Source organism: Agelaius phoeniceus, chromosome 34 (genome assembly GCF_051311805.1).
Source record: "Agelaius phoeniceus isolate bAgePho1 chromosome 34, bAgePho1.hap1, whole genome shotgun sequence".
Lineage (NCBI taxonomy): Eukaryota > Metazoa > Chordata > Aves > Passeriformes > Icteridae > Agelaius > Agelaius phoeniceus.
Window position 1 is genome coordinate 2,588,631 of NC_135298.1, and position 22,980 is coordinate 2,611,610.

General features: G+C 55.3%; 1 protein-coding gene across 1 annotated transcript; it reads right to left on the reverse strand.

Moving 5' to 3' along the window:
* Positions 1 to 31: 31 nt before the first annotated feature.
* LOC143696418 (serine/threonine-protein kinase pim-1-like) lies at positions 32 to 15,259 on the reverse strand. The gene is made up of 7 exons (XM_077192548.1): positions 15,214 to 15,259; positions 10,162 to 10,268; positions 10,004 to 10,054; positions 9,434 to 9,800; positions 8,613 to 8,789; positions 189 to 430; positions 32 to 55 (listed from the first exon to the last, which is right to left on the reverse strand). Exons 1-7 carry the CDS (start codon positions 15,257 to 15,259, stop codon positions 32 to 34), a joined length of 1,014 nt encoding a protein of 337 aa, XP_077048663.1.
* Between the last annotated feature and the right edge of the window lie 7,721 nt (positions 15,260 to 22,980).

Genomic DNA, 22,980 nt, shown 5'->3' on the forward strand with positions numbered 1-22,980 from the left:
GGCGCGAAGGACGGGAAGCGGCAGCGGCCCCTCAGCGCGGGGGCGGGGGCGCCGCCTAGCGGAGCTCGCGGGGCACGGCCCGGGCACGGCCCGGCCGGACAGAGCGGCGGCCGCGGGGCCATCGGCGGGGCCATCGGCGGGGCCATCGGCGGGGCCATCGGCGGGGCCATCGGCGGGGCCATCGGCACCATCGGGGCCACCGGCGGGGCCATCGGCACCATCGGGGCCATCGGCGGGGCTTGCTCGTCGCCCGTGGACGCCAGAGAGGTCTCGGGGCAGCCCGGGGGCCCGGGCGGGTTGGCGATGTCGCCGTGGTCGCCGGCCGGGGGCAGCACAGCGGGACTTTGGCCGTCGCGGGGAAGGCGGGAGAGGTCTGAGGGGAAGGGGGGGTCCCGCCTGTACAGGGAATAACTGGTGGAGCCCAGTCCTCCTGTGTGAAAAATGCGTATTTTATGATTGGCTTTTCGCAAATATTCAAATGATTATTATATGTGTTATGTCAGAAAGTTATGCTGTATTAATTTTCTTAAGTAGTGTGTTAAATCTAGTTTTAGGGTATAACATAATGTTAAAATGAAAACTATGCTATGTGAGATACTTTTTTTTTAAAGAAAGGACTTGCAGCGAGATAGCAGCCACAGGACACCTAAATCTTTCAGAGAAAGAGAATTTATTGCTTTCCTATCAGAGGAAACAAACTTCTTCCTGCCTGCTCAGCCCTGAAGACGCCGTCAGGATTCAGAGGAAGAAGTTGACACTGAACAGACTCCTTGGTTTGAATGGAATTTATGCATCATGTATGAAGTGTATGAATATGCAAGAGGTTATTGTTTTTAAGGGTGAATCCTCTCTTAAAGTGTGTCTTTTTTCAGGCTTCTTTTGCCCAGAAAAAGGTACCCAGATGTCCATAACTTTTTCTTGGTATTGCCTCATATTGTCCTAACCCAAATTATCCAAGTTATTATTACTCAAATTATATTGCTATTTTCTAACCATTTTATTACTATTAAACTTTTAAAAATTTAAAAAACAAGTGATTGGCGTTTTTCACATCCTGTGACCCCGCGGTGTTGTAAATGGCACCCCCAGAAACATCAGTACATGGGATGTTGTGTGTTGGGCACTGTGTGAAAAACACCAATCACTTGTTTTTAAACTTTTAAAATTTCAATAGTAATTAAATTGTTATAAAAACAGTAATATAATTAAAGTAATAAAAATTTGGACAATTAGGATTTAGGAGAATCCGAGACAATAAGAACAAAGAGTTATGGATGTCCAAGTACCTTTTTCTGGGCAAAAGCCTTGTGATGGTTGGTGGGCATGGAAAGCTGCCCTAGGCCCCTTGCTCAGGGCTGGTGTCAGTGCCCAGAGCCAGAGGGGATCCCTTGCTGGGGCTGTGCCATGGCCACCTGCCCTGTGCCGCGCTGGCCGCTCAGGCACCAGGAACCAGCAGCCAAGGGCACTGCCAGGGCCAAAGGCCAGGTCAGCCAGACAGAAAGGGGCAGGGCTGGGCACTGTTTCCATGGCAACCGGCACTGGGGGGGACACCTGGGGCACCTGGCCTGGCAGTTGCCATGGAGAGCCCTGGCAGGCACTGAGGGCACAGCCCCTGGCACTGAGACACTGCTGGGCCGGGTGCTGAGCACAGCGCTGAGCACGCAGAGATGGTTTTGTTCTTGCTGAGCTGCAGCACAGCCAAGGCCTGTCCTGCCCCTCGTCCAGCCACGCTGGGGAGGGGCTGGGGCTGCGGGGGAGCTTGGCAGGGGACACAGCCAGGACAGGTGACCCCAACTGACCCCGGGCACAGCCCAGACCAGAGCACATCATGCTCAGGCTATGAAGGGGGGGAACAAGGAGCAAGGGGGGAATTTTAGAGGGAGGCTTTTTGCCTTCCCAGCTAACACTTAGGCAAGAGGGGGTCCTGTTTCACCAGTGGGCAGGGTCACTACCAAAGACACAGAGACCAACTGAAGGAATTGTGGCATTTATATCATGCACAGCTGCAAAGAATTACAAAAGGATAAGCTCAGCAAAGCACATCATCATTAGCAAAGAATTACAAAAGGATAAGCTCAGCAATCCATCAGAACTCATCATTACATTTTGATGACTAACCCCTTGGTCAAACACTAGAGGTGTTTGTGGCAGACAAAGATTCTGGCTGACTATCAAGGTACACCTTACAGACATCAGCAGTACTTTAGTGACACCATTCTTCATTCTTTTTTCTCAATCTCATTGGAGTTAGGAACAAGAATTCTGTTGTCCATGGAGCTGGCGCCTTTTTAATTCCAGAATAATGCCCCCAGGCCCTTTGCTGTTCAGCTTTACCATGTTGTCTGGGGCTAACAAGGCTTGGGGGGCCCTTTCCCCTAGGGCTGGAAGGGGCCCGGTCCCAGTCCCTGAGGGGCTCCCAGGCTCCTGGATGCAATTCCTGTGCAAGTCCCTCAGTGTCACAGCAGCCTTCCCATGGAGCCCCGTGGATCAGAGCATTTGCCAAAGGGGCCCTTGGGGCAAACAGGGAGATTTGGTCTGGCAGCATGTGTAAAACAATATCCTGTCAGATCTACTTGTTCTCACACACAATCCTTGGCTGCAGGGACACATTCCCATTGTTCCTGCCCAGCTTTCAGGACTCAGAGTTGGCTTTTCCAGGAGCTGCTCCTTCAGCTGCCTCGGGAGGGCCATTTGGCCTCCGGACCCACACTCTGGCTCCATTATTAGGACTGCTGCATCCAAACTCTTTATCTCCACAAACGGTGGTGACTGGAGCTGGAGCTCCTTTTTTCACAATCGTTCTCAAAATTGCAATATCAATAATTGTGCTACCCTGTCATGGGGTTGAATAATCCAATCCTGGTCACTATTGTTTCACAGAATTACTGTAATTTCTCCTGGATATTCTGCATCAATTCCTCCTGCCATGACATGAACACTTTGCAAGGCCAAGCTCCAAGGGAGCAGTTACCAAAGCAAAGTGTCCTGGAGGAATCTGAATTCCTGTTTCAGTACTGATGGCTCTCATTTGCTTTGAATTCATCCTCATTAATTCCAATGCATGAAGGCCCAGCCCTGCAGCCTCTGGGCTGGCCCTGCCAGGGGCCATCACAGCCAGAACAATTTCCCAGGCAGTCCAAGTCTCACTGCCCATGGTTGGATTTGCAAATTGGGGGCAGCCGTGCACAGCCAGGGGGTTTCCATTTCCCCCGTGGGCCATTGTTCAGGGCATGGAGCACATCTGGGAGATGGGTTCTCCATGGGCAAAGGTTCCCATCTCCTCATTTTTTCAACTGCTCTTTTAACAACCCCTTCACCCGTTCAACCAATCCTGCAGCTTGTGCATAGTCTGGGACATGAAAAACCCTGCAGGCTTCATCCCTGTATTTTTCACAGCAACAGACAAAGCCCTCTGCATTACAGTATCACCAAACCCTGGGAAAATAGCCAATTTCCTCCCTTCCTCCTTTTTTCATTGTCTACAATCTCACATAGTTGACCACTGACAGTAGGGTCCTGGCCAATCCTGTTCTGTAGGGTATTTAGAGTTACATCCCTGAGCAGCCAAAGCTACCAAATTAGTATTGTCAGCACTATTTCACATTATTATTATTTCATATGTAGATATACATATTGATATACATATAGACAGATAGATACAGACATATATATATAATATATATGTATATATATATATACAAATATATATATACATATTAAGGTCTTATTATACAATAAATACATATAGTTATTTATCATATTGATATTTCACTGGTACAAATGCAGCTGAGCTCAAGATTAAAACCTTCTGCTCTTGCTCCATGTGGGAGCATTCCAACAATAATTGTTCCTTCTGAAGGTGCTGTTTCCAATGGACTCTTAACAAATTCATCTTTGTCTGCCCAAACCCACAAGTCCTTTTCCTTTTCCATGTGCAGTTTTTGGATGCATTTGAAGACATCCAGGGCTGCAGCTTCTTTTACCCGACTGCCCCACTGCTCCCATGGGGCTCCCACCTCAGCCCACTCCAGAGCCAGGGAACTCCAGGGAAGGGCTTCCCATCTGGGAATTTCTGATGGCACTGATGCCTCACATTGACATTGAACAAGTGACATTTGGTTGGGATCTGGCCAGACTGGGCCAGTTTGGTTTGACCAGTGGCCAAAGTCAGCACCAAAGACACAGACTCCAACTGAAGGAATCAGCGTCATTTCCTGCAGTTCAGAGCAGCAAAGAATCACAAAAGGAGCAGCTCAGCAATGCACCCAATCATCCCCACCAAAGATTGCCTGCACTGATTAGGAAAGATGCAGCAGTATTTACCCTCAGCCTTTGCCATCCCCCAGATGCACACAGCAGCTGGGGAAGCTGTCACAGCCAAGGGCTGCAGAGCCACTCCTGGGCACTGGCAATTCCTGCAGGTGCCTCCAGCCCCAGCTGAGGCTCCAGGCCCGCTGGGAGAGGGCCCAGCTCTGACAGTGCTGAATGAACAAACTGACAGCACTGCTAGTGTGCCAACATCTGCTTTCATCCTCCCCTTGGCTCCCTCCCAAAGCCTGGCCAGGCCTCAAGGAGGAGCCAAGGCAGCTGACTTTGACCCTTCAGCTCCACACAAGGCCAGATGTCAGATTTCATGGCCTTGTCTGGCTCCTAAATACACAAAGGTCCATCCATGTTTCACTAAGGAGTGGCTACATCTATCACAGTGCTAATGACCATGCATATCTCAGCAGGGAGCACATACAAAGATAACCTTTGCTTGGAAGGTTCCTCCAGAGGCCACCTTGGGCTCAGGGCCTGCTGTCCAGGCCTCACTCAGGGCTGCTGTCCAGGCCTTGGCACTTCAGGGACGTGCTTTAGTGCTGGGCTTGGCACTGCTGGCTGAGCGGCTGCACTGGGTGAGCTCAGAGGGCTTTTCCAACAGAAAGGATTCTGTGTTTCCATGATGAGATCCGCTGCATTCAGCTGGGGCTATTTCAGCAGCATTACTTTGCTCCAGAAGTTCCCTCTTGCCCAGCTCCTGTGGCCTGAGGCTTCAGCTCCTTCAGCTCCTGGTGCTGAGCTGCTCATGCTGAACGAGACCACTCGGAGAGATGAATCCAGTCCATCCAATTCCTTCTGGGACACGCAGAGGGGAGGCTGTGCAAACAGGGGCATTGTTTGCTGTGGCCTCCTCTCTGCCCTTCACGCCTTTCAGCGCTTTGAAGCAGCCAAGAGCTTTCTCCAAGAGTGCAATGGAGCAGCTGTTCCTGCTCGCGGGCCTGGCTCTTCCCAGTCTCTGCCCTTGCCTGCTTCTGTCCCTCTTGCTGTGCCCTCTGTTCCCCCAGGGCTGGCTGGCTGCTGCCCAGGACTGTGGCACTGGCACAGCTCCAGTGCTCCAGAGCCTCCTTTCTGTGCCCTTGGAGCTGCCTGGGCACAGCAGCCTTTTCCATCTGCAAGCTCCCCATGGACAGGGAGTGCCCAGCTCCGTTCCTTGCACAGCCTCCAGGAGCCCATGGCTGCCATCTCAAGTCCCTGCTGGCACTGGGGGCTCCCAGGTGCCTCAGGCTGCTCTGACACCGCTGCACACGGGAGGGAACAGGGCCAGGGGCTGTGCTGAAAGTCAGCTCCATCTGCTGCTGCTGCTGCTGCTGCTGCTGCTGCTGCTGTGGGGTCATTTGTGCAGCCCTGGCCCAGAGTCAGGGATCAGATGCTGCCAGTCTCTTCCAGCCCTGGCTGCTCAGAGGTTGGGCCTTGGAGCCTCAGGTGGCCAAAGGCAGCTGCTGCTGGGCCCTCTGTGTGTGCCCGTGTTCAGCAGTGCTGCTCCATCAGTCTGTGCCCAGCAACGGGGAAAAGCCTCAGCCCTGCAGGGCCAGGAGCTGCCGGGCTCTGCCTGAGCAGCTCAGCCAGCAGCAAGGGAGCTGCTCCACACAGGAACCAGGAACAAAGGACATTCCTTCTGTAGGACATGTTTTCTATTTAAAGGAAAAAAAGGAAAAAGAAAAAAGCTATATAAAATGAGAAAGATGAAAACAAAACCCAAGTGTTAGTGAAAAAGTTCTGAAACTTTGCATTAAGAGGTAAATGATCTTTTTTAAAGGGGAACTCAGTTATTTACATTGTAAATGTGCTGATGGCGTGGATCTTACTGGCCTCAGCAGCCTTTGAAAAGATTCTGGGCTTTGTTTCCAACATTGCCATTTGAAATTGTGCTCAAAGCAAGAGGAAATTGCTTTGTGCCCTTCCAGCTCCAAGCAGGACTGGGAATGGAAACTCTGTCAAAGCCCAAATCCTTTAGAAGATGCCCTTCCTTCTCAGCCTGGCAAGGAGCTGCACATTCCCTTTGAAACTGTCAGGGATTTCTTAGAGACACAAAGTGCCACTTAGGGCTTTTTGCTCTGGTTTGGCAGTGCAGAAGGGCAATTCTCCATCCATCAGCTCCAGACTGCACTGCCTCAGGAACACGGCCCACTCGCCAGCTTTGGCCCACTCAGGCACTTCTAGAGGAGGAAGAAAGTGCAATTGCACAATTCCAGGCAATCAAGAAGGAAGAATGGGACAGACAAACACCCTGTGCAGATCCAGGCGTTCAGCTGGGACTGTGGAGGGTTTGGGTTCTTGCCAATTGGATGTGTGTCCCCAGCTGCAATCTCTGGGCCTGCAGCAGAGTCTCACTCAGCTGCCAAAGCAGAAAGCTCAGGCGCTGTGCTCGCAAGGGGCTCGTCTGATGCAAAGCTGTCAGAGCAATGGGAGGGCAGAGCCAGCCCAGCTGGGCCCAGGGCTGAGCCCAGCAGAGCCCTGGCAGAGCCCAGAGCAGCCTCAGCAGCCTCAGAGCCCGGCTGCAAGGAGAGAAAGCAGAAAGTGCCCGTCAGCTGAGGGCTCCTGTGCCCTTGTGCCAAGGCCTGCGGGGCCCAGGCCATGCTGGCTGTGCCCAGAGCTGTGCCCAGAGCTGCCCATCCCTGCTGCCTTTGGCAGCAGAGCAGGAGGGCAGGACATGTGCCCAGCCTGCAGCCAGCCACGGCACATCCAGCCCTCAGCAGCTGCCCAGAGCAGGATGCTCCTGTGCTCGCTGCCATCTCCCAAAAGCTCTGATCCCACCCTGCCAAGCACACACGGACCCACCTCACGCCAGCCACGGCTGCAAGAAAAGCTGCTCCCAAACCACGGCCTCAGCCTTCTCCAAGGCCACCGCCCATCCACGCCACAGCTGCTCCCAAGCACTTCCCCATCTGCACTGGACCACCTGGAACGCTTCCTCTGGAAAAACAAACAACACATTCTTGAAAAGAGATTAGAGACAAAAAGGGAAAACAAGAAAAACAGGAAAAAATCTCATCTCTGGCAGGGCCTTGAGGAAGGCCCAACTCCTACATGGTAGGGAAAAACCCAGCCATGGCTGAGGGAAGCCCACACTTTCTCCCTTCCACCCTGCACTGTCCCCCAAAATCACGGTGATCCCAAAGCAAACAAGGGCAGTGCAGCAGCCCAGCCCTTCCTTGCCAGCAGAGCAAAGCAGCCCCTGCACAGCTTCTGGAGTCCCACCTCTGCTCCCAGCATGGGGCTTTGCTTGTGTCGGGCTGGCTGCCCCAGCCCCAGCCCCAGCCCAGGCCACGGTGGCTGCTGGGGGCTGTTGGCAGGGCCAGGAGCCCACTCCCATTTGTACCCAGCCCAGCCCATGCCCCAGCCCTGCCAAAAGCAGCTGGGCAGCGACTGAAGAATGAGCTGCATCTGCCCCAGCAGAGGGGGAACCTTTGCTTCCCAGCCAGGCTGGGCCATGCCCAAATCTGGCAGCATTTCCCCGGGTGGGGACTCACCTGCAAATTCCCTGTGGAGTTTGGCTTTGAAGAAGGTGCCAGAATCAAAGTCCATCACCTTCAGCCTCCAGTGGCCAGGCTGAGGAAGAGCTTCTCATCCTTGGTGCCATCCTGGCTGTCTCCAGCAGCAGCAGCAGCAGCAGCAGCAGCCCCACCCGGTACAGCTTCTCCAGGGGCTCCTTCTCCTTCCCTGGGGGCAGACCAGGCTCTCAGGGCTCTGCCCAGGGCCCCAGCTGTCAGGGAACCAGCACAAGCAAAACCAGCTTGGATGGCGGCCACCAGTGCTGGGCAGAGCAGCTCAGCTGCAGCACAAGGGCTGCGTGTGCCCATCCCATGACCCTGTGCAGTGACACAGGCAGCACAAAAAGGTCTGGGTTCCTTTGCTTCTGATTGCCAAGGCATGTGTGGAGCTGCAACTTACCAGGGCCCTGCATCAAAGTGTGCCTGTGGCTCTCTCCCTTCTTCTACGGCTGAGGAATATCCTGCACCCAAGGATCACAGAACAGGTCTTCTAATGTGGGTCTTTCCAAGGAGTTCACGGATAAACACCACCTGATCAGATCTTTGCACTCTGGGCAGAGAAAGCAGAAAGTGCCGGTCAGCCAGAGAAGGCTCCTGTCTGCTTTGCCCCACTATTGCCATGCCCAGGCCTTGCTGGATGCGCTCAGGGCTGGGCCTAAACTTTCCCATCAATTCCCTGTTTTGGAGGAGAGCAGGACATGTGCCACCTCCTCAGCAGCTGCCAGAGCGGGATGCTCACGAGCCCGCTGCTGGCTCCCAGCACTGGGATTCCCCCCGTGCCCAGAGAAGAGGATCCACCTTGAGAGAGCCCTTGTGGCAGCGGGAGCTGGCCCCAGCTGAGGTTCCGGCCCCTCCTGAAAGGGTGCTCCCCGCAGACCATCTGGTGCAGCAGGATGCCCAGGGACCAGATCGTTGCTGCCTCGCCATGGTACCAGCCAAAGTGGGTCCATTCCGGGGGGCTGTAGGATGGTGTTCCTATGGAATACAGATGGAGTTCAGCAGGGGGATGCTGCTGCTCCCAGAGCCTGGCCCCAGCATCCCTGGGCCTGCAGGGGCTGCCCCAGTGGCACACAGGGTGACCACTGCCCTCTCGCCAGCACCTGGGACTTGTGCACAAACTAAGGCTTGGAAAAGAAGCCACTGGTGTCAGAAGAGGGCAGAGGAAGCCCTGGCTAAGCCTGACCATGACAAGCAAAGGAAAAACCCTCTCTGTGCTGGGGAAAACATGCCCTTATCCTCCCTGTCTGCATTGCCCCAAAAATATTAGGAAGCAAAGGCAAACAGGGCGAGTGGAGCAGTGCAAGCCCTTCCTCTCGCCTGCACACCAAACTGGCTGGGGCACAGGTTCCCCCCCCTCTCTGCTACCCCCACCCACGGGGGTTTTGGTCGGGCTGGCTGCCCCAGCCCAGCCCCAGTCCTGGGCAGAGTGGCTGGCAAAGGCTGCCAGCAGGGCTGGAAGATGGCTCCCCACCCAGCCCCGCTCTAAAGCAACTCAGCTGAAGACTCATTCCCCTGACTGGCAGCAAAAGGGAGAATCCCCGCTGCCACAGCCACCTTGGGCTGGGAGATGTTGGGCCATGAGATCCCGGGACCAGGAGTACACCCTTATGTGGGCTCACCTGCAAAGTGGGTGTAGGCTGTCTCTTGCAGGTAGGTGCCACAGCCAAAGTCAATCAGTTTGGCCTGCCCGGTGGCCAGGTCAAGCACGATGTTCTCTGGCTTGATGTCCCTGTGCAGGACCCCGCAGCTGGTGCAGTGCCGCACGGCCTCCAGCACCTGGCGGAACAGCTCCCGCGCCACCTCCTCGGGCACGAACTGCCGTGCCCGAATGACACGATGCAGGTCCTGACACCGCTCTGGCCGCTCCATCACCATCACGATGTGGTTGGGCAGCTCAAACCACTCCAGGAGCTGCACCACGCCGGGGAAGCCAGTGGACACCTTGGTCTGCAGCACGATCTCCAGCGGGGCCCTGCTGCCGTCGGGCTGAGGGAGGAGCACGATGCCCTCAGTGGGGCCGATGCCGTGCCAGGCCTGGGCAAGCCCTGAGCCAGCCCGGGATGCTCTGCGCCCTGCGCTGCGCCCACGCCCGCTCCCCCTCGAGGCGTCCTGGCGGCTTCCACCGTGCCGGGCCTCGGCTCATCCCCGCCCGGCAGCCCCGGCTGCTGCCGCTGGCCCCGCTCACTCACCAGCTCGCCCCAGTGCCGGACGCGGTTCCGTGGCACCCTCTTGATAGCCACCTGCAAGCCAAGGACAGCAGCGGGCTCAGCTCCCCGCCCGCCCTGCCCAGCCCCATCCTCCTCCTCCGCCCCCTCCTCCTGCGCCCGCCGCCGGCCCCGCCGCTCACCGGGGCGCCGTCCGAGAGCCGCGTGGCCGCGAAGACGCTGCCGAATCCTCCGCGCCCCAGCAGCGAACCCAGGCGGTAGCGCTCCTGCAGGGCCTCGGGCGCCGTCCCTGCGGGCGGGACGCGGCTGTCAGCGCTCGGCCCGGGGCCAGCAAGGGCCCCCGAGCGCCCCTCAGCCGCCCCGGGCCGGCCATGCCCAGGCCTTCGCTCCTCGCAACGCGGCACGGGAGGCTCGGGGCCGGCGGCCGCGCTGCCGAGCGGCGGAGCTCGGGCCGGGGAAGCCGCAGCGGAGGCGGCGGCAGCGGCCGCGCCGCCTGTGTCCTCCGCGGGCCCCGGGAGGAGCTGGGGCCGGGGCCGGGCTCGGAGCTGGAGCCTGCCTCAGGGCCGGGGCCGGGCTCGGGCCAGGCGGAGGCAAAGGGCGGCGATGCCGCCCCCGCACACGGCACTGATGCCCGCCCAGCAGCGCCACCGCCAGTAGGGCCAGAGCCGGGCGGAGGCGAGACCGCGGCGGGACGGGCGGGGCCGGGCACGGGGCAGCCCCGCCCGGGGCCGGGGGCGGGCCGGGGGCATGGCCCGGCCCGGCAGGGGGAGAGGGAGGCGGGGAGAGGAGAGGGAGGCGGGGAGAGGAGAGGGAGGCGGGGAGAGGAGAGAGACGCCGGGCAAGGGACCCCGGGAGAAGGGTGCCCGACGGCGGGAAAGTGAGACTCAGAGACAGAAAGAGAGAAAGACCAAGAAAGAGAGACAGCGAAAGAAAGAGAGAAAGAGAAAGATCCTTATCGATTATTTTCTTTGCTGCTTCTGCCGCTGTTGCCGCCGCTGCTGCTGCCGCCGCTGCAACTGAAGCACCGGGGCCGTTCGTCCCCGTGTCCGTTCCCCGCTCGCCCCACGAGCCCCACGTTCGAGCCCCGCGCGCCCCGGGCACAGCCCCTGAGTCTGTCCAAACACGGGAACTTTGCAGCCTTGAGCCCAGGTGCAGAGCCCTGACTCCTGCACACTGGCACAGCAATCCCCTCGCTTGCTGCTCTGCATTGGCCTGGCTGAGGGGCAAACACTGGCGGGACACCTTCCCTTGGGCTAGGATTCCTACCTGAGCCCAGCACTGCACTTACATCTCCAGTGTTGCCTTCCAGTAAAAACAGGGGAAGGAAAACTGTGTGTGGCTCATGGTATTTTAGAGTGTCTAAAAATGACTAAGCCACCGATCTTAGAGGTGCAATGCATCTGGAATTCCTGGGATGGAGAAGTAGTGCAACATGGAAAAGGGGAGCATAGAAATAAATAGAGGAAAACATCTTGGATTGTTTCTTTCATTTTAATTTCCCTTCTGGAAAGCTGTTTCAGTTTTCCGGGAATCTTCTCCTGTCTGCTCTTGCCAAGAATCTCTCCTGGAGAACAAGGTCAAGCTTCTGTCACAAGATTTGCTCCCAGGAAATTATGCCACTGGTGAAATTTTCCATTGTGACTGTTTGTGCTGCTTTAGGGCAAATTTTGGGAGGAAACCTCCAAAAGGGGTCCGTCTAGAAAGCAAGTTCAAGAGGCTCCTCCACCTACTAGTTCTGGAAAAAACTTCCCTGGAGAAAAGTGGAGAAACTAGTTTATTTAACAAGTAAAGTATTCCCAAGCATGAAAAACGAATAATATTAAATGAAACCTCTGACAGTACTGAAGAGTTGGCACATTCAGAAGGTGCTTTTTGTGGGTTGTAGTTGGCTCACTCGGTCTCTTCTAAGTCCCTCTGGTGCTGGAATGCAGCGTCCCAGACCTCGGTGGGCCACAGGTGTGAGCTGCAGGTGTTTTTCTGGGTTTTCAGTCCAGAGCAGGTTTAAACAGTTCCAAGAAAAAGGAAAGTCACAGTCCCAGGAACTTCTCTGCCTAAGCTAGCTAAAACCAAATTGCTGGACCTGGGCTGTGAAGGCACCGGGAAATTTCCAAATCTGGGCACTGGCACTGCCAGCAAACACCAGATCTGGATGGTGCTGGAGCCAGAACCTGGAAATTTCCAACTTTTGGCTTTCTGTGTTAGCAAATCACTGCACTTGGGCTGTGCTGGCACCAGGAAGTTTTCAGATCTGGGCACTGGCACTGGCAGCAAACACCAGATCTGGGTGGTGTCGTTGGCAGCGACAGAAATCTGCCGGATTTGGGCTCTGCTGGCACCGGGAAATTTCCAAATCTGGGTACTGGCACTGCAAACACAAGATGTGGGCAGTGCCAGACCCAGTAGCAGAAAGTTGCGGGGTTTTGGATTTCTGTGCCAGCAAATTGCTGCCCTTGGGCTGTGTCAGAATAGGGAAATTTCCAGATCTGGGCACTGGCGGTGCCAGCAAACACCAGTGAAACCTTCTGGTCCTCGTCCGGACCATTGGCCAGTGGTTTCCCTGAGAACCAGCTCTGGCCACTTTACAGACAGAGACTGCTTTCATCTGCTTGTCTGGAAACAGAACTTTAATGCAGGCAAAAACAAACAGGACAGCGTGCACAGTACAGAGAGCAAAGCAGAAAAAAGCCTGGGCCCAGGATCCTGCAGGGATATTTATCCATTTATATATGGGGAGGGGTTAAGGTGGGATCTGAGGGAAGGATCCAAGAGGAAGGAAGGATTATGAATATTACAATTTTTGCAGTAAAATGTAACCAACGGTAGCAAAGAGAACTCAGAACTTTCTAGTAACAATCTGCATAACTGAACAAGAGGATTATGGGCGGGAGCTCCTGCTGACCCCAACTAAAGAGGGTTTTCCCACGGCCTTAAGCTGAGGTCTCCCTCTTCTTTTAAACCAAGCCCAACACACCAGATCTGGGTGGTGCCGGGTTTTGGCTTTCTCTGCCAGAAAATTGCTGCATTTGGGCTGTGCTGGCACCAGGAAATTGCCAGATGAGGGCACTGGCAGTGCCAGCGCACACCAGATCTTGGTGGGGTATTTGCCACCACCAGGAAATTGCCAAATGTGACCTTTCTGTGCCAGCAAACTGCTGGAATTGTGCTGTGCAGGCATCTGAAAAATTCCGGATCTGGGCACTGGCGGTGTCAGCACACACGAGTTCGGAGTAGTGTAGGCACCAGGTATTTGCCTGGTTTTGGCTTTCTTTGCCAGCCAATTGCTGGACTTGGGCTGTGGTGGCACAGGGAAATGTTCAGATCTGGGCATGGGCGGTGCCATCAAACACCAGGTCTGGGTGGTGACAGTCTTGGCACCAGGAAATTGCTGCGTTTTGTCTTCTTTTTCCAAAAAACTGCTGCACATGGGCTGTGTTGGAACCGAGTATTTCCAGATTGGGGTACGGGAGGTGGCAGGAAACACCAGATCTTGGCATTGCCAGTGTCAGCAGTGGGAAATTGCCAGATTTTGGCTTTCTTTACCAGAAAATTGCTGGACTTGGCTCTGCCGGAACAAGGGAATTTCCAGATCTGGGCACTGGAGGTGGCAGCAAACACCAGATCTGGGCAGTGCCAGACCCAGTAATGTTGGAAATGAATTTGTAGAGAATTTTTAAGGTTTGATAGAAGGTTTCTATAGTATGTATGCAAGTGTCACCATCCATCCATACGAACGGGTTTTGTGATGGTTCGTGGGTTGATCTCAGAGTGCAAAAAACACCGACACGGTACAGGGGGCTGCAGTGATAATCAAAACAAATGTACCTTTATTGAATAACCACAAGAAAATGCACTGGGGAGGAATTGGGGAAAAGGGAAAAAGGGGGAGGAAGAGAAAGGAAGGTATAGAGCTACCAAACGTAGAAATGGCAAAGTCCTTTGATGTCCAGCCAATGGAGTTCACCAGGTCACGTCTGGGGAGATCTCAGGGTTGCAGTTCATCCGAACTCTTATTATACTCTTTTTGTTGATGGGGGAAGGGGTAAAACTTGAAACCATATCAAAGGTAGTCTATTGTATTTTTTGGGGAAAAAATGGCATTTAGAGAAGGGTACACACAGTCCATGTTCTCTGCAGTGGGTGAGAGCCATCGTCTTCTTGGTCCACTGCTCGCACCTGCAACATCCATCTTGCTTTGGTTAGCTTGCCTCCCCCACACACCTCCCCCAGGTTAGGGGTCTCAGTGCCAGTCCTTGGAAAGAGTGTGGGGGGGCCTTTTCACATAGGGATTTCATGTCTCGGTCTTTGATGGAGAGGCCTTGTACATCTCAGTCTGTCTGTCACGGCGGTTGTAAGACAAGTGAGGGGTCTTCTGTGGGGGACCACCCAAAACTCAGGAGAAGTCCAGCCAGGCCGAGAGGTGGGACAACTTCCAAGGCTATTGTTAAAAAAAGGCAAGGGGCCCCCTTCTTCCTTTCATTGGGTTCAGTGTAGCACACAGCAAACACACCTGTGAACAATAGCTTAGCAATGCCAGCAGCTGTGCTCAGGTCTTGGAGCCCTTGGCATGTAACTTTCTCCACCAGGGCCAGAAACTTCAGACAAGGGGCTTTTCTTCAGTGGTCCCCAATGACGATCGTGAGGCAGATGAGAGAAACTTCGGACAGAGTCTCACACCTACATTACATGGACGATGTACTAATCTGTGCTTCCACCAAGTCTTACTCAGACGCAGCACTTTCCAAGACTGTCGCAGCTGTCGAAAGCGCGGGGTTTCAGATAGCTCAGGAAAAAATCCAGCTATGGAGCCCATGGAAGTACCTCGGGTTTTTAATCACAGGAAGGACCGTCGTGCCTCAAACTCTGTCCATCAACGAGCACCCCCAGACATTAAGAGACACGCAACAGCTGTGCGGCGTCATCACGTGGATCCGACCTCTCCTGGGCCTCACCACAGAAGAACTGGCACCGCTCTTCGACCTTCTACGAGGAGACGGCGACCTGGCTTCCCCATGCTCGCTAACGCCAGGAGCCTGGGAGGCTTTGGAGAGAGTCGCCAGCGCCATCAAACACCGCCAGGCACATCGGACAGACCGGTCCCTTCCCCTCAGCCTCGGTATTTTTGGTAAGTGCCCAAACTTCCATGTGCTGCTCTTTCAGTGGGATGATACTTCAAAAACCCCACTCATCATCATCGAGTGGCTTTTTCTGCTGCACCAACCACATCAAACAGTTACCACCCCACCAGAACCTGTAGCCAAACTTATTATTAAAGGCCGACATCGCCTCCGGACCCTCGCAGCTTGCGATCCGGCGTGCATTTACCTCCCTTATACTTTGGAACAATTGGATTCTCTATTACAAACAAATGATCATCTGCAAATTTCTTTTGACAGCTATCCCGGAAAAACTTCAATTCATTATCCTAAACACAGACTTTTTCAAGATTCACTGCATTTGGCCCCAAAATCAGATAAAAGTAAAACCCCATTCAAAAACTCTATCACGAAGTTCACTGACGGTTCAGGCAAATCTCACCAGTCAGTGTTCACCTGGAGGGACCCGGACACTCAGAAGTGGGAGTCTGATATCCATGTTGTTGAAGGTTCCCCTCAGACTGCAGAACTTGCTGCAGCTGTGAGGGCGTTTCGAACATTCCAACAACCCTTCAATTCAGTCACAGATTCTGCATATGTCACCGGGATAGCAGAGCGGGCAGAGCGTGCCCTGATCAAGGAAGTCCAAAATAAAAAATTCTACAGCTTGCTCTCTGAATTAATTTGGTTCATCTCCCACAGAGAGCAACCTTATCACATCCTGCACGTCCGGTCGCACACAGAGCTGCCAAGATACATCACTGAGGGCAGCCGGAGAGCAGACTTGTTAGCAATGGCAACAAGTGCCACCCACATTTCCCCCGCTGCACCACATGTCTTTCAACAGGCTCGTCTAAGCCATGCATTCTTTCCTCAGAATGCTCCAGCTTTAGTAGGTCAATTTAAGATTTCCAGAGACCAAGCCAAGGCAATTGTCTCCACCTGCCCCAATTGCCAATCCCTCGCCCTACCTACCATGGGGACAAAATGAAGAAAATTACAGTGACAACTAACTTGACCATTCATGTTTCTATCAGTGCTCGAACAGTCGATACCTGACTCACTGGAGGACCAGATGGCCACTCCCAGGACACCCCGAAATACCTTAACAGCTGCTGCCACGGTCACTGTGCTCCTGTGCCTCCAAACAGCGGTTGGATGGGTCGTGCCACAACCAACAGAAAACCTATGGGTCACACTGGGGAAATCTCTCAAGCAGGATAACTTTTGCATGGCCATGGGAGGTGCAAAAGACCCGCTGTCTACATGTCTGGTGGGAATCCCCCTGTCACCAAATGAATATGCCTGTGCAGGTAAGAAGCCCACCCTGGTAGACACCTGGGACGAGTGGATGAAGATCTTACCCCATGCACCACAGGAGCTCCAAGAACTAGGCCTACCGGGCTCCTCAAAGCGACTTCTTGTGTCAACTTTTTCTACAAGCCACCCCAACAAAATTGGCATGAGAAATCTGAACCACAGATGATAGTGAGAAAAGATAAATCACCAAATGATAAGAGATACAATGATGTTGACTGGTGCAATTATACTGCCAAAACATTATCTAAGTCCTCTCCGTTTCCCAGAGTGCTTCCCAAGGGAGTGTTTCTCATCTGTGGTGACAGGGTGTGGGCAGGGATCCCCTCGAAGATCAAAGGGGGCCCCTGCAGTCTTGGTCAGCTTACTACCCTCACCCCAAACACTACCCAAAATAAAAATTGGAAACAAGAAACTCAATTGGTGCCCCAGAAAAGATCGTACTCCCAATTCAATCAAAATTGTGATGGCCAACTTTATAATTGGGGGAAGACGAAGAGGGTCGCTGTTTCCATCTTTCTACCATGGGTTGCAGCTGTGAAGGCCCTCGGTGAGCTTTCTCACCTGGAGTGCTGGCTTAGTAAGCAGACCAAGGCTACATCCGCTGCCTTATCAGACCTTCTAGCGGACGAGGAAACCACCAGACATGCCACCCTTCAGAACAGAGCGGCCATCGACTTCCTGCTGCTCTCCCGTGGCCATGGTTGTGAAGATTTCAAAGGACTTTGTTGTTTTAACCTGTCATGGAAAAGCACATCGATCCAGGCCACCATCAAACAAATGCAAGAGCAAATGAAGACTCTTCTTACTGAAAATAAAGTTGTGGACATGATGGACAAATGGCTCATGCAGTGGAGTGCTCCTGTGTGGGTGCCCCCATTCTTAAAAGTTTATTGTGTGTCCTTCTCATAGTTGTTATCATTTCAGCAGCACTGATGTGTTTTCAGAAAAGAATTGACAAAACACTGAGAAATGTTTATTTAATAAATAAAGAGGGGGAGATGTGGGGCACAGCCATGGAGAAGACAAACCTGGGATGTCATTGGAGGACACCACTGTTTAAGTTAAGGTGAGAGACTGGTGCAATTCCCCATGGTTCTTTGCTTGTTAATGTGAATGTGCTGTTGTCAATCGACTGCTGCTCGTCCCCCAGTTCCAGAAAGTTCTGTACTCCCCGTTCCTCCATTGGCTTTCCCTGAGAGACCCCTCCCACTCTGCTCCCCCATTGGTGTGTCCCGTGTCACCCCACCTTAACTCCAGCCCTGACTCCCTTCCCCATTGGATAATTTGTACCCTGAGCCCTCCTGCCTTCCTCCAGTTATATACCCTGGCCCCAGCCCTGCTCCTGGCTCTTTGCCTCTGGTTCCCTTCAGCAGAGGTTGTGTTCCTGCTTGCTCCTGTTTCTCTCTTCCCCCTCACTTCACCCGGGCCCTTGGATTTTCCCTTGATAAACCCGGCTGGATCTGCTCTGCGAGGAGTCCTCTCGTCCCTCTGGTGAGGCTTTGATTGCACCATCCGGGCTCAGGCGCCTGCTGGGCTGGGGCAGTTGTCAAGGCAGCCCCAAGTGGAGACGCTTTCGGTGCTGCAGGCGCCTGACAGCGCCTGCCTGGGGAAGCTGCTCTGGCCACCCGCAGCAACCAATTCCTTTTCCCAGGCAGCAGCTCCCAGCGTCCTCCTGCGAAGCCCCGAGAGAGAGGGAGCAGCTGCCCTCAGCCCTGTCCTTTACCGCATCCCAATTCTCATGTAATGTCCCCCCTGGGAGAGAAACTGCCAGAGAAGAGAAGTGCGACCAGATCCCCCCCTCCCCTGAGCTTGAACACTTCTTTTGTTTCTTAAGGACCCAGTCTTATCAGAGCAGTGGTATTGCACTGACAGCTGGGACACCAGCAGGGGATCACCCCACAGTGCCCAGTGTGCACCAGGCTCAACAAGGTCTCCTTCCCCCCTGATTCCACCAGGCCTCTTCCCTTGGCTGTGGTTTTGCTGGATAGTGGGTCAGGACAGTGAGGATCTCCTTCATCCATTCATTCACTGTTTAGGGTCTTGCAGACACTTCCTCAATTTCTCTCCAGGGTGACCTCAGAAAACCAATGACATCACAGCTCTTGTCCATCTGGTCAAGAATCTCCCACAGGGACACTCTGGTGTCTCCTCCAAGGCCCAAAGCATCAAAACCCCCAAGGGAAATCTTCCCCCTTGGGCCCTGCGCCTCCTTGGGTGAGTTCCAGAGCAAACAATCAAGGCAGTGGCCTGAAATGTTTTCCCAGCTGGGCCATAACACTTCTCTGATGGATGCACATTGTCCCTGGGGAAAGAGATGTGCAGAACCCTTCACTAATGCCCTGGAATGTCAAACAGGAATCACAGCCATGGACAGCTCTCAGGAACCACTTCACTGTGGATTTTCCTTCCTGGAAGCCCAAGATGTCTGAATGTGCTCCTGGTGCCTCAGGGCCTGGGTAAACAGGGCTTGTCAGAGAGGCTGGCAGGGCACCAACACCCCTCCTCCTCAGAGGGCACCTCTGTTACCCCAATTAGCTCCGAGTGGCTGCCTGGGGACAGGTGCCCACTTCCCCATGTGCCTGGGATGGGCACATCCTGCTCAGGGCCAGTGCTGGCCTGGGCCCAGAGCCAGGGCCATGACCCAGGTGCTCTGGGAGGGCTGCGTGGCTGCAGGTGTGACAGGATGAGGGGCAGGGCAGGGCATATTCCCCTCGGGACAGTGCTGTGGGCATGGAGCTTGGTGGGGTTTGGCATCTGCAGGGAAAGGGCTATCGGGTTGTGTGGATGTGGGAATTGTCACTCCTGAGGCATTCCCCAGGCCTCAGCCTTGTCTGCAGGTGCTCAGCAGTGCCCAGTGCTCCCCAGTGTCTGCAGTGACTGAGATGCCAATCAGCCACCTGATCCCATGTCCCTTGTTCCCCTTGTTCTCCCACATGTTGGGTTTGGGGCCGGGCTCAGCTCTGGGGTGTCCCCCAGGGAAAGCTCTGGGAGGGGAGGGGCAGCAGGAGATGGGGGATCTGGCACTGGGGGCTGTTGGAGGATGGATTGTGTTGGACTGGGGGCTGTGCCCACAGGGTCCCCAGGTGCCTTTGGCTCCCTGCCTGCCCCCCTTGGCCCCCCAGGTGCCTGGGCCCTTCCAGGGGCAGCTGCCCCGTGCAGGAAGCTGGAGGGATGCCGGGCAAGGGGGCTGGATCCGTGCCACAGGTGGGGTGGGGTGGACTCTGTGCCAGGGCTGGGCTTGTGGCCAGGGCTGGGGGCTGTGCCAAGCCGGGCTTTGGCCTGGGGGCTGGCAGGGAGGGTGCAGGGAGGAGTCCCGGCAGGGATAAAGGTGCTCCTCACCTGCTGCAGCCTCAGGCAGCGCTGCCCAGAGCCAGAGGAAGATGAAGGTGGCTGTGCTCAGCGTGGCCCTGCTCTTCTCCATCCTGCTGTGCCCCCGGCACAGGCCAAGGTGAGGCACCAGCCAAACGCTGTCCCCACATCCTGTCCTCCTTTCTGGCCTCCCATCCCATCCTTTTGGTCTCTCCTCTGTGTCCCATTCAGGGTCCCCAAACGCCCTCCCACTGACCATTCCTGAGGCCTTTGCTTCCATGTCCCCCCTCAATCCTTTGCCTTTCTTCCTGGCCACTGCAGAGGGGTCCCCCTGTACAATTCCCTGACTCACCCCCACTCCCACACCATCTTCCAGTCCCGTTGGTTTTGTCCCCACCTGTCCTTGTTCTTCTGTCCCTGCCAAGTCCCTCCCTTGCCCACCCATGTCCCTACACCTCAGTTCCTTTCTCCTCCCCTGTACCTCACACCCTGCTCCTTCCACACCCCCAGCCCTGTCCCCTGGGCCCTCAAGTGACCCCAGATCAGTGTCTTTGGGTCTCCCCCCACCTCAAACAGATCTCCTTGGAGGCCCTGAATTCCCATCCCTCTGCCTGCGCCCTGCTCCCTGCACCCGTGTCCCCCCCAGCCCCACAAGGTCCAGTCCAGACCCAGCCTTTGTTCTCCTTTCCAGGCACTCCTGGAAGGAACCCAAGATGATCTGCGGGAGGTGAGTGGGCTGCTGGCATGGGAGGGCATCCCCTCAGGGCATTGGGGGGCAGTGGTGTCCCCCCATCCCTTGCTGGCACCGGGGACATCCCAGTGACCAGCGAGGTCTCCTGATCTCTCTGCAGTTGGATTTAGACAATGTCGCGGTCCTGGAGACGCCTCTGGTGGGTACCACGAGTTCTGCTGCTGTCAGACCCTCCCCTTGCCTGGCCAGCACAGCCCAGGCCATCCCAGTCTGTCCCAGCAGAGCCCAGTGCACCCCTCCTGACAGCCCAGACAATGCCCTGCCCCAGGGCTGCTCCCCAGGGAAGCCTTTGCCCAGGGCCCTGCTGCATTCCCATCCCTGTCAGCCCAGGAGCCCCTGGATGAGCCAGGACGCAGCCCCTGCCCCAGCTGTGCCTCTTGGCCAGGAGCCCAGTGCTTCTGGGCAGCAGCACAGCAGCTCCTGCACCCCTCTGCTCCCACAGCCCCTTCCCCAAGGCGCCCCTGCTCTCCCCTGCCTCCCAGTGCAGCCCAGTGCCCCCAGTGTGTCTCTAACGCTGCCTTTGTCCCCAGCCCCCTGTGGCTGAAGAGCTGCGGGCTCTCCTGCGGCAGAAGCGCCTGGCTGCCTCTCTGGATGCCTAGGTGAGCCGTGCCTGCAGGGACAGGGCTGGGGACAAAGCCCAGCCATGGCCCAGTGGGCTCCAGAGGTCACCTTCTGGGCTTTGTCTTTTAGGCTTGCAAGGACCAGTGTCCTTTTTCCTCTCCAGTGGCATGAGGAGATGATCATCCCTGCAGGAACCCCCTGAACCCTTTGAGCCCTGGGCCATTTCCCCTGAAGAATAATCAATCAATCAATAGTCAATAAACCCTTTGAGGAAAGCTTTGCTCTGTGTCTGTGTGTGTGTCCATGGGTCTGGATTTCCTCCTTTCCAGTGACCCGGGGAAGTCAGGCCAGGTCTGGGCTCTGCTGCTTCGACACACTCTGTGCTTTCCCCCAGACAAATGGTGTGTTGGGAGTTGTGCAGAGTCCAGGGGGAGTGGGTTGAGTGGAGGGGTGGCTGTGCAGGTGGTGAGAAAGGCTGTGGTTCACTGTGAGAGAAGTCGGCATGGCCTGGGTTTAAAAGAAAAAAAATAATTTAAAAAAACCCCTTTCTTTTAAAACCTTTTCTCCCTGTGAGAAATGACTGTTCACGTCTCAAATTTTTGAAAGGTCTATTAAAAACTTAAGAAAACTTACAACAAAGGGACTAAATAAGGAAAAAGTGACAGTGCTGGGAGCCTCCCCCACTTTGTTGCTGGTAACCACGTGGCTGGCTCATCCACACAATGGCTGCTCTCCCTTTTATATCCTTGCTGTTGCAACAGGCAGCCCTAGCTCCTCCCAAAGGCTGTCTCTTGACTCTTTGTCGCTGTCCATTGGTGCAGACTGCTTTCTTGGAACTGGATTGGAGCTCAGCTGTTGCTAAGCTGTGCCTCTTAGGAACAATCTGCCCCTCCCCAAATGCCCGCACTACTTCATTATGAACCTGAAACCAACAGGCGTCTACTCATAGACTCTTGTGAGGAAAGAAGACCCAGCTCTGCTGGAGGACGGAGCTGACCTCCTCCTCCTCCACGCCGTCTGGGGAGGAGCGGTGGTGTGCGCACACCCCATGGGTTCCCTGCCTAGACTGTTTCCAGTAAAGCTGAAATCACTAAAGAGATGCTCACGTGCCATTCATAACAGTCTGGGGGACTGGTCCAGGACAGGCCACACCCGAAGAGGACTGAGGGCCTGCGGGATATCTGGCCCTATCTGGAGCGGTCGGCAGCAGCCTAGGAGCAAAGAGTGTGGAGGAGCATGGGTAAGTGAAGGCGGTGTCAGGAGTAGGAGGCAAGGGAAAGAAGTGTGTGTGAGACGGGGCCCGGCAGCTCGGAGCCCCGAAGCAGCTGTGGGCCTCCAAGTACCGCGGTTCCGGACTCCTGCGAGGGGACGGGCCAGAAACGGAGGGAAGCAGGAGAAGCCTGAGTGAGTGAGACGCCTCCCAGGGGGATAAGGTGGGCCCCCCTCCGGGCGTGGGAGGAATAGAAATGTGAGTGGCACGCAAGGGGTCGGCCTTCCCCCTTCAGGCTTGGTAGGCGCCCTCAGGGCGTGCTGAGGGTGGCAGAGGAATTGGTGAGTTGGCACGCAAACCCCGAACGGAGCTCCGGGTGCGGGGAGGATCGGGGCAGTGTGAGTCGCGCACAATCCCTGGAGTGGGGGGACACGGGTCCCTACCGGGATTTGGGGTGCCCCGAGTACAGCAGCAGCACTGAGTAGAGCCAAGAGGGCCCCAGTGCCCAGGCTCGGACGGCGGTGCTGGGGGTTCAGTGTGCCGCGGTTCAGGTAGAAACCGTAAACCCACTGGAGGCCCCTGGGGGCATTGGGGTCACAGGGCAGGGCAGGGCTGGGCTTACAGGGCAGGGCAAGACCCGACCTGCCCCTTCTGCCCCCACACACAAAATGTTTGTAGCCAACAATCTCCTCCAGTCTGTCACAACAGGCAGTATTGGAGGTGAAATCCCAACTGGGGCCATGGGCACCTGGCTGAG

What these genes read in the sequence shown, in the direction of transcription:
- LOC143696418 (XM_077192548.1), bottom strand. Translation starts at nt 15,259, where the DNA reads ATGTCGGCCTTTAATAATAAGTTTGGCTACAGGTTCTGGTGGGGTG. An exon ending in TCCGGCACTGGGGCGAGCTG is followed by an intron (nt 9,801 to 10,003) that starts GTGAGTGAGCGG and finishes CTCCTCCCTCAG; the next exon opens with CCCGACGGCAGCAGGGCCCC. An exon ending in AGCCTACACCCACTTTGCAG is followed by an intron (nt 8,790 to 9,433) that starts GTGAGCCCACAT and finishes TGTATTCCATAG; the next exon opens with GAACACCATCCTACAGCCCC.